This window comes from Oncorhynchus nerka, linkage group LG18 (genome assembly GCF_034236695.1).
Source record: "Oncorhynchus nerka isolate Pitt River linkage group LG18, Oner_Uvic_2.0, whole genome shotgun sequence".
Lineage (NCBI taxonomy): Eukaryota > Metazoa > Chordata > Actinopteri > Salmoniformes > Salmonidae > Oncorhynchus > Oncorhynchus nerka.
The window spans coordinates 31,778,504-31,793,492 of NC_088413.1; the positions used below are offsets into that span (position 1 = coordinate 31,778,504).

At 42.0% G+C, this 14,989-nt stretch overlaps 2 protein-coding genes across 2 annotated transcripts in view; both read left to right on the top strand.

The window, feature by feature from the left end:
- Positions 1 to 14,201, top strand: part of LOC115145675 (uncharacterized) — a 65,557-nt gene extending 51,356 nt beyond the window's left edge. The window contains exon 6 of the mRNA XM_065003962.1: positions 12,773 to 14,201. Within this exon, the coding sequence (XP_064860034.1) occupies positions 12,773 to 13,803 (1,031 nt within the window). The 3' untranslated portion in view covers positions 13,804 to 14,201. The remainder of the gene's footprint in view (positions 1 to 12,772) is intronic.
- LOC135561944 (uncharacterized) lies at positions 3,221 to 12,576 on the top strand. Its single transcript, XM_065004475.1, has 5 exons — positions 3,221 to 3,720; positions 4,034 to 4,164; positions 10,126 to 10,287; positions 11,257 to 11,412; positions 12,445 to 12,576. Exons 1-5 carry the CDS (start codon positions 3,462 to 3,464, stop codon positions 12,574 to 12,576), a joined length of 840 nt encoding a protein of 279 aa, XP_064860547.1. The 5' UTR covers positions 3,221 to 3,461.
- Positions 14,202 to 14,989: the final 788 nt, after the last annotated feature.

The window sequence follows — 14,989 nt, forward strand, 5'->3', positions numbered from 1 at the left end:
AATTAAAAATAGACACTAAAAGTAAAGTTCCTGGCGATCATAGCAATCTGACCCCCCCCCCTTCTTTCTGAATTTGGAATATTCCTGTTAGCGGGCTTTGGCCACTGACCCTCTACCTGGTTGTTCTGTTCTGTGTTGTGTACTATTCTAATAATTTGTTTAATTTAAAAGTTTGATGGAATAACCATTTTAACTCTACTACACATTTACTAAATATAACTACACATACAGTACCAGTCAAAAGTTTGGAGACACCTACTCATTCAGGGGTTTTTCTTTATGTTTTACAATTTTCTACATTGTAGAATAAAAGTGAACACATATGGAATCATGTAGTAACCAAAAAAGGGTTAAACAGATCTAAATAGATTTCGTATTTTAGATTCTTCAAAGTAGCCACCCTTTGCCTTGACAGCTTTGCACACTCTTGGCATTATCTCAACCAGCTTCATTAGGTAGTCACCTGGAATGCATTTCAATTAACAGGTGTGTTATTTGAATTTGTGCAATTTCTTTCCTTAATGAGTTTAAGCCAATCAGTTGTGTTGTGACAAGGTAGGGGTGGTATACAGACGATAGCCCTATTTGGTAAAAGACCAAGTCCATAATATGGCAAGAACAGCTCAAATAAGTAAAGAGAAATGACAGTCCATCATTACTTTAAGACATGGTCAGTCCATCCGGAAAATTTCAATAACTTTGAATAACTTTTTCAAGCGCTATTACGAAACTGGCTCTCATGAAGACCGCCACAGGAAAGGAATACCCAGAGTTACAGAGGATAAGTTAGAGTTAACTGCACCTCCGATTGCAGCCAAAATAAATGCTTCACAGAGTTCAAGTAACAGACACATCTCAACATCAACTGTTCAGAGGAGACTGCGTGAATCAGGCCGTCATTGTAATGGTTTTCTTCATCTGAATGAGAGGCGGACCAAAGCGCAGCGTGGTTATTTTGATTAATGTTTTAATAAACCACTTCACATGAACAAACTAACAAAAACAATAAATGTGAAAACCCAAAACAGCCCTATCTGGTGAAAAACACAGAGACAGGAACAATCACCCACAAACACACAGTGAAACCCAGGCTACCTAAGTATGATTCTCAATCAGAGACAACTAATGACACCTGCCTCCGATTGAGAACCATACTAGGCCGAAACATAGAAATACCCAAATCATAGAAAAACAAACATAGACTGCCCACCCCAACTCACGCCCTGACCATACTAAATAATGCCAAAAAAAGGAGAAACAGTTTGGCTGCCACCTGTGCCAGGCTAGTTTCTCCCACTTGTTCAATCTGAAGAGACACCAGAGGGTTCACATGGGAGAAATCCTACAGCTGCCCCCGGTGTGAAAGGGTGTTCTTACACCTGCACCAGCTGAAGATGCACCTGAAGGTCCACACGGGATAGAGGCCATTCACCTGCACGCACTGCGGGAAGAGGTACACAGAGAGTAGATTCAGGATACATCAGCAGAAAATGCACACAACAGTAGTGTATAGTGATGTAATATAGTACTAGTAGTACTAGTTAGTTTGTCATCAATTACGTTAGTTTAGGATGTAGTAGGGAACTGGATGAGGTGAACTGAGGAAAGAATGAGTATGATGAGGCAGAGTAGATGATATGGTGATGGTTGATGTGATGGTGTCTAAAGATTATTCACTAATGAAAAGTGACAGGAGGGGGGACACCCTTGGGGCCTGGGGTCACGACCAGGGATCAGCCATTATTGATGGCGACCCTGGAGCAATTAGGGTTCTTTCTCTTTCTTTTTTTTAAACTAGGCAAGTCAGGTACCAGCTTGTGATAAAAGTTATTCTACTTGTCACGTATCACTTTGTGCAATAAAAGTACTATACTTAACATTATGTGAGTATATGACCATTTCGTTGAAGTTAAATACAAAATTGACTCTGTGCTGATTGACTCGGTTATTTTTTATCATTACAAAGACTGAGTTTCCCTTCTCTCAGTCGAACCGAAACATACTTAATTCTTGAATCAACACATTGACATCCCCCCCATAATAAACTCCAATAGCTCAATATTGTTAGGTACTTAAATCACAGTGTTCAAGATGGGGCTTGACAGTTAACATTTTATAATATCATGTGTCTGTGTGAACAGCAAAGAGTTTCTTATAAACTTTTATGCTTTTCAGTTAAATTTCTGTTTACAGTCAATGAGGACCTACTGATATCCAGTGTTGAAGGCGGGAGAGACTGGACCTCTGAAGCGGCTGGTCACAAACACTGGCCCCGAATCAGGACCCTGGATCAGGAGCCGTCCCTTTTCATTCCCGAGTCTGAACCAGGTCCCAACCGTGAGGGACAGAGACTCCACCACCACAGAGAACACAACCAGTGGACAGGTGGACCGAACAACCTCAGTCCTGGTGGTCATCAGAGTGACTGAGGTTCCAGTCAGGGATCCAGTCTGCAGCCCAGAACATTCTCTTCACAGTCTCAGTGCAGTGATGAAGACCCTCCTGTTCCTATGATGCAAACACCACAGTATCCATGATGAACTGAGCAGGTCATCTTTGGCTTTAGCCTTCACAGAGGGTGGTGGGAGTCTAACAGGAAGCCTTTCTTCTCCTTCAGGATCTTGTCTAATGCCTGGTGACTGGGTTCAAGTCTAGCCTTCCTCAGTTGCCTCATGGTTACCCCACCAATACAGACAGGGTCGGGTTGAGCACTCACCAGAAGAAGCACCTAGCCTACAACACAGCACACAATCCCAACAACACCCAAACAATGGCTAGATGTCAAGGAGGGAGCTCAAAGACTAACAACCTGAGGGTGGTGGCTCCTGCTTCTACCTCTGGTGTCATTGGGTCACAATGTGGGAGGCTAAGCATTAGGATGGACACTGACAAGCCATATGCCTGCCTCACGTGTGGGAAGTGCTTTGCTAACACAAACTACAGTATGTGAAGGAGCACCAGACCGTTCCCACCAAGGAGAGGCCCTACAAGTGTAAACTATGATACAAGACCTTCTCCTTCCTGACTAATGTTAACAGACATAGGAGTGTCCACAGTGGAGATAAGCCACACCACTACGATTTGAGTTTTACGCAGGGGATATCTGGGATCCATTCTTTAGCTGAGCTTGAAATATAATGATCATAGTACATTTGATTTGTAATGTAATAAGCAGTACCGTAAAAAAAACAGCGCGCATAACTTAAACATTCAACCACACCCTTTCAGCCACAATGCCAACCAATAAGATCCTTTCTCTTCAGTATAAACGGAAGTGAACAGTGACCAAGAATAATTTCCACATTAGCGTTTGTCGGTATTTAGCCGTGCATTAACACATTGTAATTCAAAATATGACACATTTAACAGCATAACATACACCAGGTAGTATGTAATACACGTTGGAGACTGGACTTGGTTGATAATTGTTCTCGGTAACTACTAACGTTAGCTAGCGAACAATGGATCAATGTATGGTTTTTCACACTCAAATAGCCTCCATCATGGAGGTGCTAGCGAATGCAGCCGTGGCAGAGATCTGTAAACTCGTAGACGACGACTATGCAGTGTTTCGTTTGGAAATCACTCAAAGCCAGAAAGAAAACAGGGCAATGCGGAGGAAACTACAGCTACTGGAACTGAAGGTATCACGGGAGCGCGTCCTCGCCAGTCGTCCCAGAAGTGTCAAGAACCTCGACCGATACAGAGGAATGGCAAGAGGTAGGCCCTTTCCCATATGCGCGACTTGTTTACCACAGATGTGGTTAACCGGAATTGGGTCTTGGTCAGTTTTTTTAGATGGTATGCAATAATCCCCCTGATTACTAAGCCGTCTTGCACAACAATAGCACAACAATATCACATTCTAACTAGTTTCTTCATTTACTGCATTTCGTTCAATAAATAGTATACCAAGAAGTTATGAGAAGTGTTACCTTACATCCTGGCCAATTCTAGACAGTGTCATTCGTGTACTGTTGAGCAATGACCATAGTTAACCTATCCACCTCTTTTCCCCCAATCACTCTCTCAGGTGAAGGACAACTCACTGGAGGCCACAGGGGCTTTGTGAAGCCAGTGGGACACAATACATGGCGAGATGACCAACCAATCACTGTTGATGAGGGGAGTGGAACCTCAACCCAGCATGTTATTGTGATAGAGGTTAGTGTAATAGTGTTATGTAAAAAATGTGTTACTTTGTAAATCAAATGTGGACGGTTTATTTCAGCAATGCTTTCCTTAGCTATTCACTTGCTTACATGTACAGTGCATTCGGAAAGTATTCAGACCCCTTCCCCTTTTTCCCACTGTTATTACATCCTCATTCTAATATTGATTAAATACAATTTTCCCCTAATCAATTTACACAAAATACCTCATAATTACAAAGCGAAAACAAGTTTAGATATTTTTGCAAATGTATTAAAAATAAAAAAACATATCTTATTTACGTAAGTATTCAGACCCTTTGCTCTCAGACTCAAAATTGAGCTCAGGTGCATTCTGTTAACATTAATCATCCAATGAAGTAGAAACATCAAGGAGTCCACCGGTGGTCAATTAAATTGATTGGATATGATTTGGAAAGGCACACACCTGTCTAAACAAGGTCCCACAGTTAACAGTGCATGTCAGAGAAAAAACTAAGCTGTGATGTCGAAGGAATTGTCCGTAGAGCTCCGAGACAGGATTGTGTCGAGGCACAGATCTGGGGAAGGGTACCAAAATATTTCTGCAGCATTGAAGATCCCCAATAACACAGTGGCCTCTATTTTTAAATGGAAGACATTTTTGAACCACCAAGACTCTTCCTAGAAATGGCTGCCAGGCCAAACTGAGCAATTGGGGGAGAAGGGCCTTGGTCAGAGAGGTGACCAAGAACCCGATGGTCACTGTCAGAGCTCCTCTGTGGAGATGGGAGAAGCTTCCAGAAGGACAACAATCTCTGCAGTAGTCCACCAATCAGGCCTTTTATGGTAGTGGCCAGACAGAAGCCACTTCTCAGAAAAAGGCACATGACAGCCCGCTTGGTGTTTGCCAAATGGCACCTAAAGGACTCTCAGACCATGAGAAACGAGATTATCTTCTCTGATGAAACCAAGATTGAACTCTTTGGCTTGAATGCCAAGCATCACATCTGGAGGAAACCTGGCACCAACCCTACGGTGAAGCATGGTGGTGGCAGCATCATGCTGTGGGGATGTTTTTCAGGGACTGGGAGACTAGTCATGATTGAGGAAAATATTAACGGAGCAAAGTATATAGATACTTGATGAAATCCTGCTCCAGAGCACTCCGACTGAGGCGAAGGTTCACCTTCCAACAGGACAACGACCCTAAGCACACAGCCAAGACAATGCAGGAGTGGCTTTGGGACAAGTCTCAATGTCTTGAGTGGCCCAGCCAGAGCCCGGACTTGAGCCCGGACTTGAACCTGACCAAACATCGTTGGAGAGACCTGAAAATTGCTGTGCAGCGACACTCCCCATACAACCTGACAGAGCTTGAGAGGATCTGCATACAAGAATGGGAGAAACTCTCCAAATACAGGTGTGCCAGCCTTGTAGCGTCATACCCAAGAAGACTTGAGGCTGTCAAGTGCTTCAAGAAGTACTGAGTAAAGGGTCTGAATACTTATGCAAATGTTACATTTCAGTTTTTATTTTTAATACATTTACCAACATTTCTAAAAACCAGTTTTTGCTTTGTCATTATAGGGTATTGTGTATAGATTGATGAGGGGGAAAAACAATTTAATCCATTTCAGAATACGTCTAACAAAATGTGGAAAAGGCGAAGGGGTCTGAATACTTTCCTTATGCACTGTGTTTTGTGTGATCCCCAGGAAGAGTAGCTGCTGCTTCAGCATTCTAACATCATATTAATTAATTTCATGGCCCAAAAAACTTGCATAAACAGTGAATATAATATAGGCTAGTGATGTGCGAGTTGACTCATAACCACATTGCTCGCGGTTATATCCGCATTCCGCGGGGGCGGGTGGATTTAGTGTCATGGAATATTGTATGGGTGGGTTGATAGAAGAGAAAACAATGCATAAATCCATACATGTGCCATTCATATCTATAGGCTTCTTTCTTTTATTATATGCATAAGCCAAGCTTTAGGGCCTAACTGTACACGCGCCAAATAGGCTACACAATTGTTTTTTGTTTCAACTACTGTGTTAAGATATCACGGGATCCGGCAGTCTAACAGGAGAGTTTGAGCACAAGAGAACCATTGAAAAAAAATATGGTCCAAAATGTAAGGTTTTATTTACAAGTGCACTTTACAAGGTGAATATTTACAAAAATGGCTCGGAATTTATCCAACAATTACGTCCTGGTAGCCTTTTGCAGTCGACAAAGGGCAAAATCATGCAATAGCAACTGAAAGGCAAAACGCATAAAGCCTATAACGGGCCAACAAACCTCACTCGACTGAGAATTTGTTTAGAGAACTTAACATGTTGCTATCTTCACAGCAGTTCTACTGATAATGGTAAAGAACGGGGCTTATATACCCACAATATCCCCCGGCACACCCAGTTGGAGAGAAACCATACCGATGCACACACGATGCAAACTAAGCGGATACGTGGCTAGATCATTGTAAAATACACTAAAAGGAAATCCGATAGACAAACATAAATCATAATTGCTACAATTATTGGTTAAGCAATAGAATGGATAATTTTCCGAATATAGCATGACTCCAAAACGGGACTAACCAATGCAATGACCGATTGCATGAGGTGTGAAGTGCGTGCGCTAGCAACACTGCTTGCCCGACACCAACGGATGGCAGGGAGCTCGGCCCCCGTGATGTACTGCGCTGTATGCACTTCCCTCTGTAGCACCTTGGGGTCGGATGCCAAGCAGTTGCCGTACCAAGCAGTGATGCAGCCAGTCAAGATGCTCTCAATGGTGCAGCTGTAGAACCTTTTTGAGGATCTGAGGCCCATGCCAAACCAACAGGTAGCCTATTGCAATGAATTAAACTTGTAAAATAAAGCACATTCTTTCTTATAAACAAATGAAATAGTCCTTGAGTTTGTTACTTCTAATAGCACAAACGAGTGGTGCACTCATAAGTGTAATGCAGTTTATACACTGAACAAAAATATCAAAGATTTTACTGAGTTACAGTTCATATAAGGAAATCAGTCAATTGAATTAAATTCATTAGGCCCTAATCTATGGATTTCACATGACTGGGAATACAGACATGCATCTGTTGGTCACAGATACCTTTTTAAAAACAAGGCAGGGGCGTGGATCAGAACCAGTCAGTATCCAGTGTGACCACCATTTGCCTCTTGTAGCACAACATCTCCTTCGCATAGAGTTGATCAGGCAGTTGATTGTGGCCTGTGGAGTGTTGTCCCACTCCTCAATGGCTGTGCGAAGTTGCTGGATATTGGCAGGAACTGGAAAACGCTGTTGTACACGTTGATTCAGAGCATCCCAAACATGCTCAATGGGTGATATGTCTGAGTATGCAGGGCATGGAAGAACTGGAACATTGTCACGGTATCACTGTGCATTCAAATTGCCATTGATAAAATGCAATTGTGTTCATTCTCTGTAGCTTACGCCTGCCCATGCCATGACCCCACTGCCACCATGTGGCACTCTTCATAATGTTGACATTAGCAAACTGCTTGCCCAAACAACGCCATCTGCCCGGTACAGTTGAAACCAGGATTCATCCGTGGGAGCACACTTCTCCAGCGTGCCAGTGGCCATCAAAGATGAGAATATGGTGAGGAAGAGGAGCACGCAGATGACATTCCTTGAGAAGGTTTCTGACCGTTTGTGTGGAGAAGTTCTAAAGTTGTGCAAACCCACAGTTTCATCAGCTGTCCGGGAGGCTTCCCACAGGTGAAGAAGCCGAAATGTGTAGGTCCTGGGCTGGAGTCATTACACGTGGTCTGCGTTTGGACATACTAACAAGTTGTCTAAAACGATGTTGGAGGCAGCTTATTGTAGAGAAATTAACATTCAAATCTCGGGCAACAGCTCTGGTGGACATTCCTCCAGTCAGCATGCCAATTGCATGCTCCTTTGAAACTTGACATCTGTGGTATTGTGTTGTGACGAAACTGCACTATTGGAAACTATTGGAGTGCACCTTTGTAATGAAGCTTAATCAGCTTCTTGATATGCAACACTTGGCAGGTGGATAGATTACCTTTGCAAATGAGAAATGCTCACTAACAGGGATGTAAACAAATTTGTGCACAACATTTTAGACAAATAAGCTTTTTGTGCATATGGACATTTTCTAGGATCTGGAGAACGGTGGTTTGACGTGACGAGAGAGCAAATCATCACATGCTGTTCAAAAGGCCTAAATATTCAAATAAATGAATAGCCTAAATGTTGAAGAAAGACATAATTATTCAGAATATTTAAGAGAAAGTGAACTGTACAGCGCATTTTCTATATTTGCGGGCGTACCTGTTAGGGTAACTTGGGGTAAAATGCCGCCAGGGGTAATCGCTCCCCTGCCTGTACTTTTCACAGAAACCACTTTGTTACAATTACTTTCCCTGGATGCCACTACTCTTTCTCAACAAAAACATCTGTCTCATAACAATTTAAGCCAATCAACAAAAATTGAGGTAGGTTGGGTTTTTACCCAATGTTACCCTACAATTGATCCGTGTTACATTCAGCCCCACTCTCCCCTATGGACTCATTGTGAAGCAGTAACAAGTACCACTGCTAAAAACTCTGTTTCAAAATGGTGCAGTTCGCGCATATTTAAGAGTTGAGAAATAAATAAAGTAGGAATGGAAAGCTGGGAACCCCCTCTTTTTAACAAAGGCCATTAAAACAGTTTCCCCCTGCGATTGCTTTATGAATTGAGTTGTGCATTGACTGCTTGTTTCCCCCTCTGGTACTCGCAAGTCGCAACTTGAATGTTCCTTGAGTAGGGTTGGGACGATATAATTAAATTGAACATTGTGATATTTGACATTGACGATATATTGAGACGCAATATTTGGAGTCGCATATCGTAGAAGAGGTCTCCCCAAATATCGCCCAATCCTACTTAATAGGAATATTTCTCTCGAATAGTACGCGCAACAAGCCGACTAGTAAATAGATAAGCTATTCTAGTATGGGAATGCCTGGTTTTGTTCGTCATTACTCGTTTTGTTTGTAGAGGAAATTAAATGTGAATTGTTCTAGCATCTTCAATGTGCGCCTTTTTCATGTGGCATATTTTTTTGCCGTGGGATAAATTATTTTGCCGTGGCGAACCGCCAAATGACTGCCGTGGGAAAACTACAGTAGAACACACTAGAGTACAGTAATGTACTGTACTTCGATGTCCAAACTTGTGAAACAGACGTCTGATGGTTTCAAATTTTGTCTGGTCCTGATCAACCAAAGGTGGTCTTGTTTTGGGGTGGAGCTCATTAGAATAATAGCCAGTGTGTAGAATAATAACCAAATATGCAAAATACAGATATTACATATTTCTCTACCTTTTGTGTACCTATTCAGGATACATCATAATGAAGAGAATGATATTCATACCCATAATTATGCATTTTTGTATAGTACAGATCAGGGACCCATGATGTAATTCTGTTAACTTCACCTACTGTAGTTCAATAACCAAAATACATTTCTTCAAACTCAGCGTGTCATGTCATAGCTGACACCCCATTATTTCTGCAGACATCTTTGAATCTTAAGTCAGAGCAGATATTTAAGTTTTTGGAAAACATGGTTGCATAAAAAAAAGAGGGAGATTTTACTGTAATTCTGATACCAAAATTTGCATTTGTACAGTTCTTCCTGTAAATGTGTTTTTGAAATTCTCTGTATAAATTATTCAAAAAAGTCCTTGTGCATAGAGTTGTATGGTTTGTTAAACTTTGAAATCAATGGTTTTTGTTTGGCATGCATTTTAAAGTGAAATCTAAGTAAGTAATTCCATTACACCATAATTTAAATGGTTCCATTTACAATGATTATGATGATGATGATGATCGGGACCTGTTAGTGGTAGTTTTGTGAGAAATGCACTGTGCATTTTTCTAAACTTTCCCAATTTTAATCTTCACACCCCTAACAGTTAATAGCCTAATTTTCTTGTCAGTCGGCACATGCAGAGGCCTCAGGTCCTGGAAGATTCTCTCTGGTCAAGCAGGAGATGACTGAAGGAGAGGACCCACGAGACAGCAGACACATCCAGACTGGAGAAGAGGCTGGAGTGGAACTCCCTTCGCCCCAGCCCAGGACCAGACGAAACATCACTGAGGTCAGTGTAACGCCGTCCTCAAGTTAGAGACCGACACAGAGACTTTACCTGTAACACGAAGGCTGTCACCGACTAAGAGTTGTCTTAATCAAATATATGCAGATTGTCTGATGCTTTATGCGAACTGTTTGATGAAACAATTAAGACACACAAATGATTAGAGGGAGTCCGACCACAATTGATTTGATTGTGCCGCCTGGCTCAGACTTGCTGCACTTTGTTTAAAATATGGACAGAGTGACTGTGTTACTAGCACCAGTTGTCTCTCCTCCCTGCTGCAGTGACCACAGAACATCAGTGTGTATAGCACTGTCTGTGTTGCAACATAACTTTTCAGTCAGAAATGGCTGTAAAGACTATGTTACCAAAATCTAATTTGTTTAGGAAAAACATTCCCTATTCCCTCAACCCTTTCTGTCTTTGTGACACATGTATGCCTCGCATGCATGCGACAAATAGGGCCTGACCTATAGCATAGCATATCATAATCGCATCAATAAATAGGTTATAACAAACTGAATGCTGTAACTCATGTGACAGCAAAATGGATGCAGAGGATGTGACCAATAAACTCAAAATGGGGAATGTTTACTGGCTGTGCAGGAGGTAAAAGGGAAGTCAGATGAATACATTTGACTAGTTGGGGAAAATACTGTGGCTCAAGAAAAATAAGACAGCACTTTATAACCATTATAGACTTACTAAATATACCCACACACTAACAAACACCTACTGCACACGTCAAAATAGTTTAGTCAGGTTTAGTCTGATGAGCTGACTTATTTTTACCCACAACATCATATTTATTTCTACATGATTGGTTTTACAACAGCAAAATAATTATAACTACAGTACAGGTCTCATGTAGTGGAGATGGGTAAACACTCCATGTTGAATATGTTTATTATCTGTGTGTACGTACCTGAGGGAGTGTATGTCTGTGTGATCTGTATCACCTGTCTCTTCCAGGAGGAGGAAGAAGATCCAGAGGTGCAGCTGGTAAAGGAGGAGGGTTTGGGGAACCCTGAGGGGACCATGGTCATGGAGGACAACCAGACTACACCTCCTCCTGAACCCACAGAGGAACCAGCTGAGCAGCACAGGACCACACACAGTCTCATTGAGGTGAGCCCACTGTGAACTACTGTCTGTATGGTATTAGGTCAGGGTCCATATCCACAAAGCCTCTCAGAGTAGGAGTGCTGATCTAGGATCAGTTTTGTCTTTTAGTTCATAATGAATAAGACGATCAGGTCTGATACCCGATCAGCACTTCAACTCAGACTCTGTGGATACGGGCCCAGGTCTTGATTAATTTTGTCCTATGTGTGGAACCATGCCTTTGAATGATCAAACCATTAAAGAGTGTCAAGTAATCAAATCAACTAACGTGTTTGCATAGTACTCCTAGCAATCCCTCATTGCCCAATCAGAAGATGCTCCATATATCCGATTTCAGTAACACTTTACATAACACATTTTGACACGGTCTAATCCATGTCATAAAACTGTACACATGTTGTGACCTATATTACATTATTGTATGGCACCCACATGTATTCAATTGTGTTTTTTCCCTGCCAAGAAGTTCCTTACATTCTTAGTTGTAATGAATTCTTTAGTCGTTTTTGTTTATGATATTTTAAGTAACTTGTAGAAAATACACTTTGACACCCATGAAGCATTATGACCATCCTGTGTCGCTTTACTTGGACAAAGAAAATACACTGACACTGTCAAGAAGCATTAGGACTATCATATAAGCCAGATAAGGGCTTGTACGTGATAGACCTATGTCAGTCATCAGTCAAAAAGAGGGTGTCTTTTCCTGCTCTTGAAATCTGCTCCTGCATTCATCAGCAACAAAGCATTGGGGAAGGTGCATGTCTGACATCAATGTGTGCACAATTACAATAATATATGAATATGGTCAATTTCAGTAAATGTTCCAGGTAGGATTTGTGGGTTTTGACGCTCTTATGTAGGTGTCATAACCAGCCATAAAATAATGCAATAGGTCACATGAGGTCTAAGTATGTGTCATGGCCATATTTTGAGATATTGACACGGTTATGACCGTGTTATGATGCTAGGTGTCACGTAAAGTGTTACCTACATGTCTTGATCCAACATCCTCTCACTCTGTATCTCTTACAGTCAGTAGACATGGAGGATGGGAAGCCTGATCTGCTGATAGTCAAAGAGGAGACAATAGAAGACGGACCAGAGAGCATTGATCTGCTGAGTGGACTAAAGATGGGGAGCAAGGTAAGAGAGAAATACATATAACCTACATACAGCAATAAATCTTCCTGACCATTTCTATTTTCCTTTTCTTCATTCATAAAATTAAATCAATAGAACTTGTTTACATAGAAAAACACATCTTAATGTATGAACTTGACCAGATAATTGACAAAAAAATCTCCATATGTAGCATTCTCTTCCATGTTTGTAAAGTTTATTTTCTACCCTCTTCCTACAGGTGATTGGATGGAGGCTAAAAGAGGAGACTGGACAGCCATTTCTGATTCCCAGACCGGTGCAGCCAAGGGCCCAGGGGACAACATCACAGAGCAGGCCAGGACCAGAGGCGAGGTCAGTGGATGGGACAGCGTCCTCAACTCTAGGCTGGGGAACAACACTGTTAACCAGAAACAGACAGTCGAACACAAAACAACAACCGAATTTAGTCTCCATGCCAACAGACTGGCAGAGACCAGGGCGAGGTGTAGATTTGGTCTGTGGGGACGGGGAGGTGTCCGTATGTGGAGGGAGAGAACAGACACAGACTCGGCTAGCGATGCTCCGTCCTGCTCCTATAGTTGTGATTCAGAGAGACTGATGGCACCTCAGGTTAAGCCCCTAGCAGGTGCTGGCTTCAGCCTGCCTTCTATAGGATCTATCAACTGGAACATGGACCCTGCGACAACACAGACACTCCCTGGCCTTCATGCTCCTCACACTCTCCTTATGTTAAACCAGACCTCAGACAATGCCAGTGCCTCAACACTAAATGGTTACACAAGCCCATTGACCAATGACAGTAGTAGAGATGGAATCAGTAAAGCTGGCAGCGCCAAGGAGAAGCGCTTCCCGTGTTCATTCTGTGGGAAAGCCTTCAGTTTCCCCAAACACGTGGAGATCCACCAGAGGATACACACTGGGGAGAAACCGTTCGGCTGTAGCCAGTGTCACATGCGCTTTGCCCAGGCTGGCCACCTGAAGAGGCACCAGAGAGTCCACACAGGGGAGAAACCCTACAGCTGCCCCCAGTGTGAGAAAAGGTTCTCCCACCAGCATCAGCTGAAGCTGCACCAGAGAGTCCACACAGGGGAGAAACCCTACAGCTGCCACCAGTGTGAGAAGAGGTTCTCCCACCAGCACCATCTGAAGATGCACCTGAAGGTCCACACGGGAGAGAGGCCGTTCGCCTGTACGCACTGCGGGAAGAGGTTCTCAGAGAAGAGCTCTCTCAGGATACACCAGCAGAAAATGCACACAGACCATGTATAGAGTATAGTGATATGTAGTACTAATTATTTTGTTTGCAGTTAATTATGTTGGTTTTGGATGTATAGGGAACTGGATGAGGTGAACTGAGGAAAGACTGAGTATGATGAGACAGAGTAAATTATATGGTGATGGTGTTTGTAAATATGCTTCACTGATGAAGAGTGACAACTCTGTCCCTTTAGGTTAATACTGGTGTTTTATAATAAGGAAATGATAGTGCCTTAATTAATGTTTACTTTAAATAAAGTAGTGATGTGTGTAATGTTGAAACTTTTCCAAAGTACTTTAAAATGTATTTTTATCAAAGCAAGGGTACCAGATTTACATAAGTTATTCTGCACTGAACAAAATAAATGCATCATGTAACAACTTCAAAAATGTTACTGAGTTAAAATGAATTCGTTAGTCCCTAATCTATGGATTTCACATGATTTGGATTCAGTGTTGTGTTCAAGACCACCTAAAGCGAGACCAATTCAAGACCGAGACCAGAAAAACCTGAGTCCAATTCAAGACGATTGGTATTTTGTCCAATCGCCACCATTGTAAGAGTTAAACATGTCCAGTATTTCTTTAGACATTAAGAAAAAATGCATGCTAAGGGAAAATAGAGCCACTCTACAAATTACTAACCCAAACACAGTGGGGAACAATGAGGTCCTTCTACATCTTCAGAGAAGGGCTAAGGATTTATAATATAATAATGCTATTTACATGACTATTTTCAATTATGTTCTGATTTAATCTATTGCATTTTTGTTGGAAAGGGTTAACACTCAAGAGAAAAAAAGATTCAATCATGATGTCTCTGGGTAGATAAATCTAGCTTGCCATGTATGCCATTGGCTAGGCCACCAGAGGCTAGGCCATCAGAAGCTAGGCAGAAGGGATCTGCCATTCAACTGTATAAGGGCGTGACAATGGAATCAACCAATTACATTTTGACTTGAATGGATGGGTTGAACCGTTTTCACAAAAAAAAAAACGTATGGAAACATCTGCCTTTTCAATGGCCAACAGGCAATAGCGAGCAGTAGTTCTCATGGTCTAGCTAGCTATCTTTAGTTGTAGGCTCGTTTGCAGTGGCTGCAGCAGTTATTGAGGAAGATGTTGCTAATGATAGCTAAGAAGTTAAGTTTCAAATGATCATCTGGTGAGTTGAACTGTTTTATTGGAGCTCACTTGT

What these genes read in the sequence shown, in the direction of transcription:
- LOC135561944 (XM_065004475.1), top strand. Translation starts at nt 3,462, where the DNA reads ATGGATCAATGTATGGTTTTTCACACTCAAATAGCCTCCATCATGGAG. An exon ending in CCAGACGAAACATCACTGAG is followed by an intron (nt 10,288 to 11,256) that starts GTCAGTGTAACG and finishes TGTCTCTTCCAG; the next exon opens with GAGGAGGAAGAAGATCCAGA. An exon ending in CCACACACAGTCTCATTGAG is followed by an intron (nt 11,413 to 12,444) that starts GTGAGCCCACTG and finishes TATCTCTTACAG; the next exon opens with TCAGTAGACATGGAGGATGG.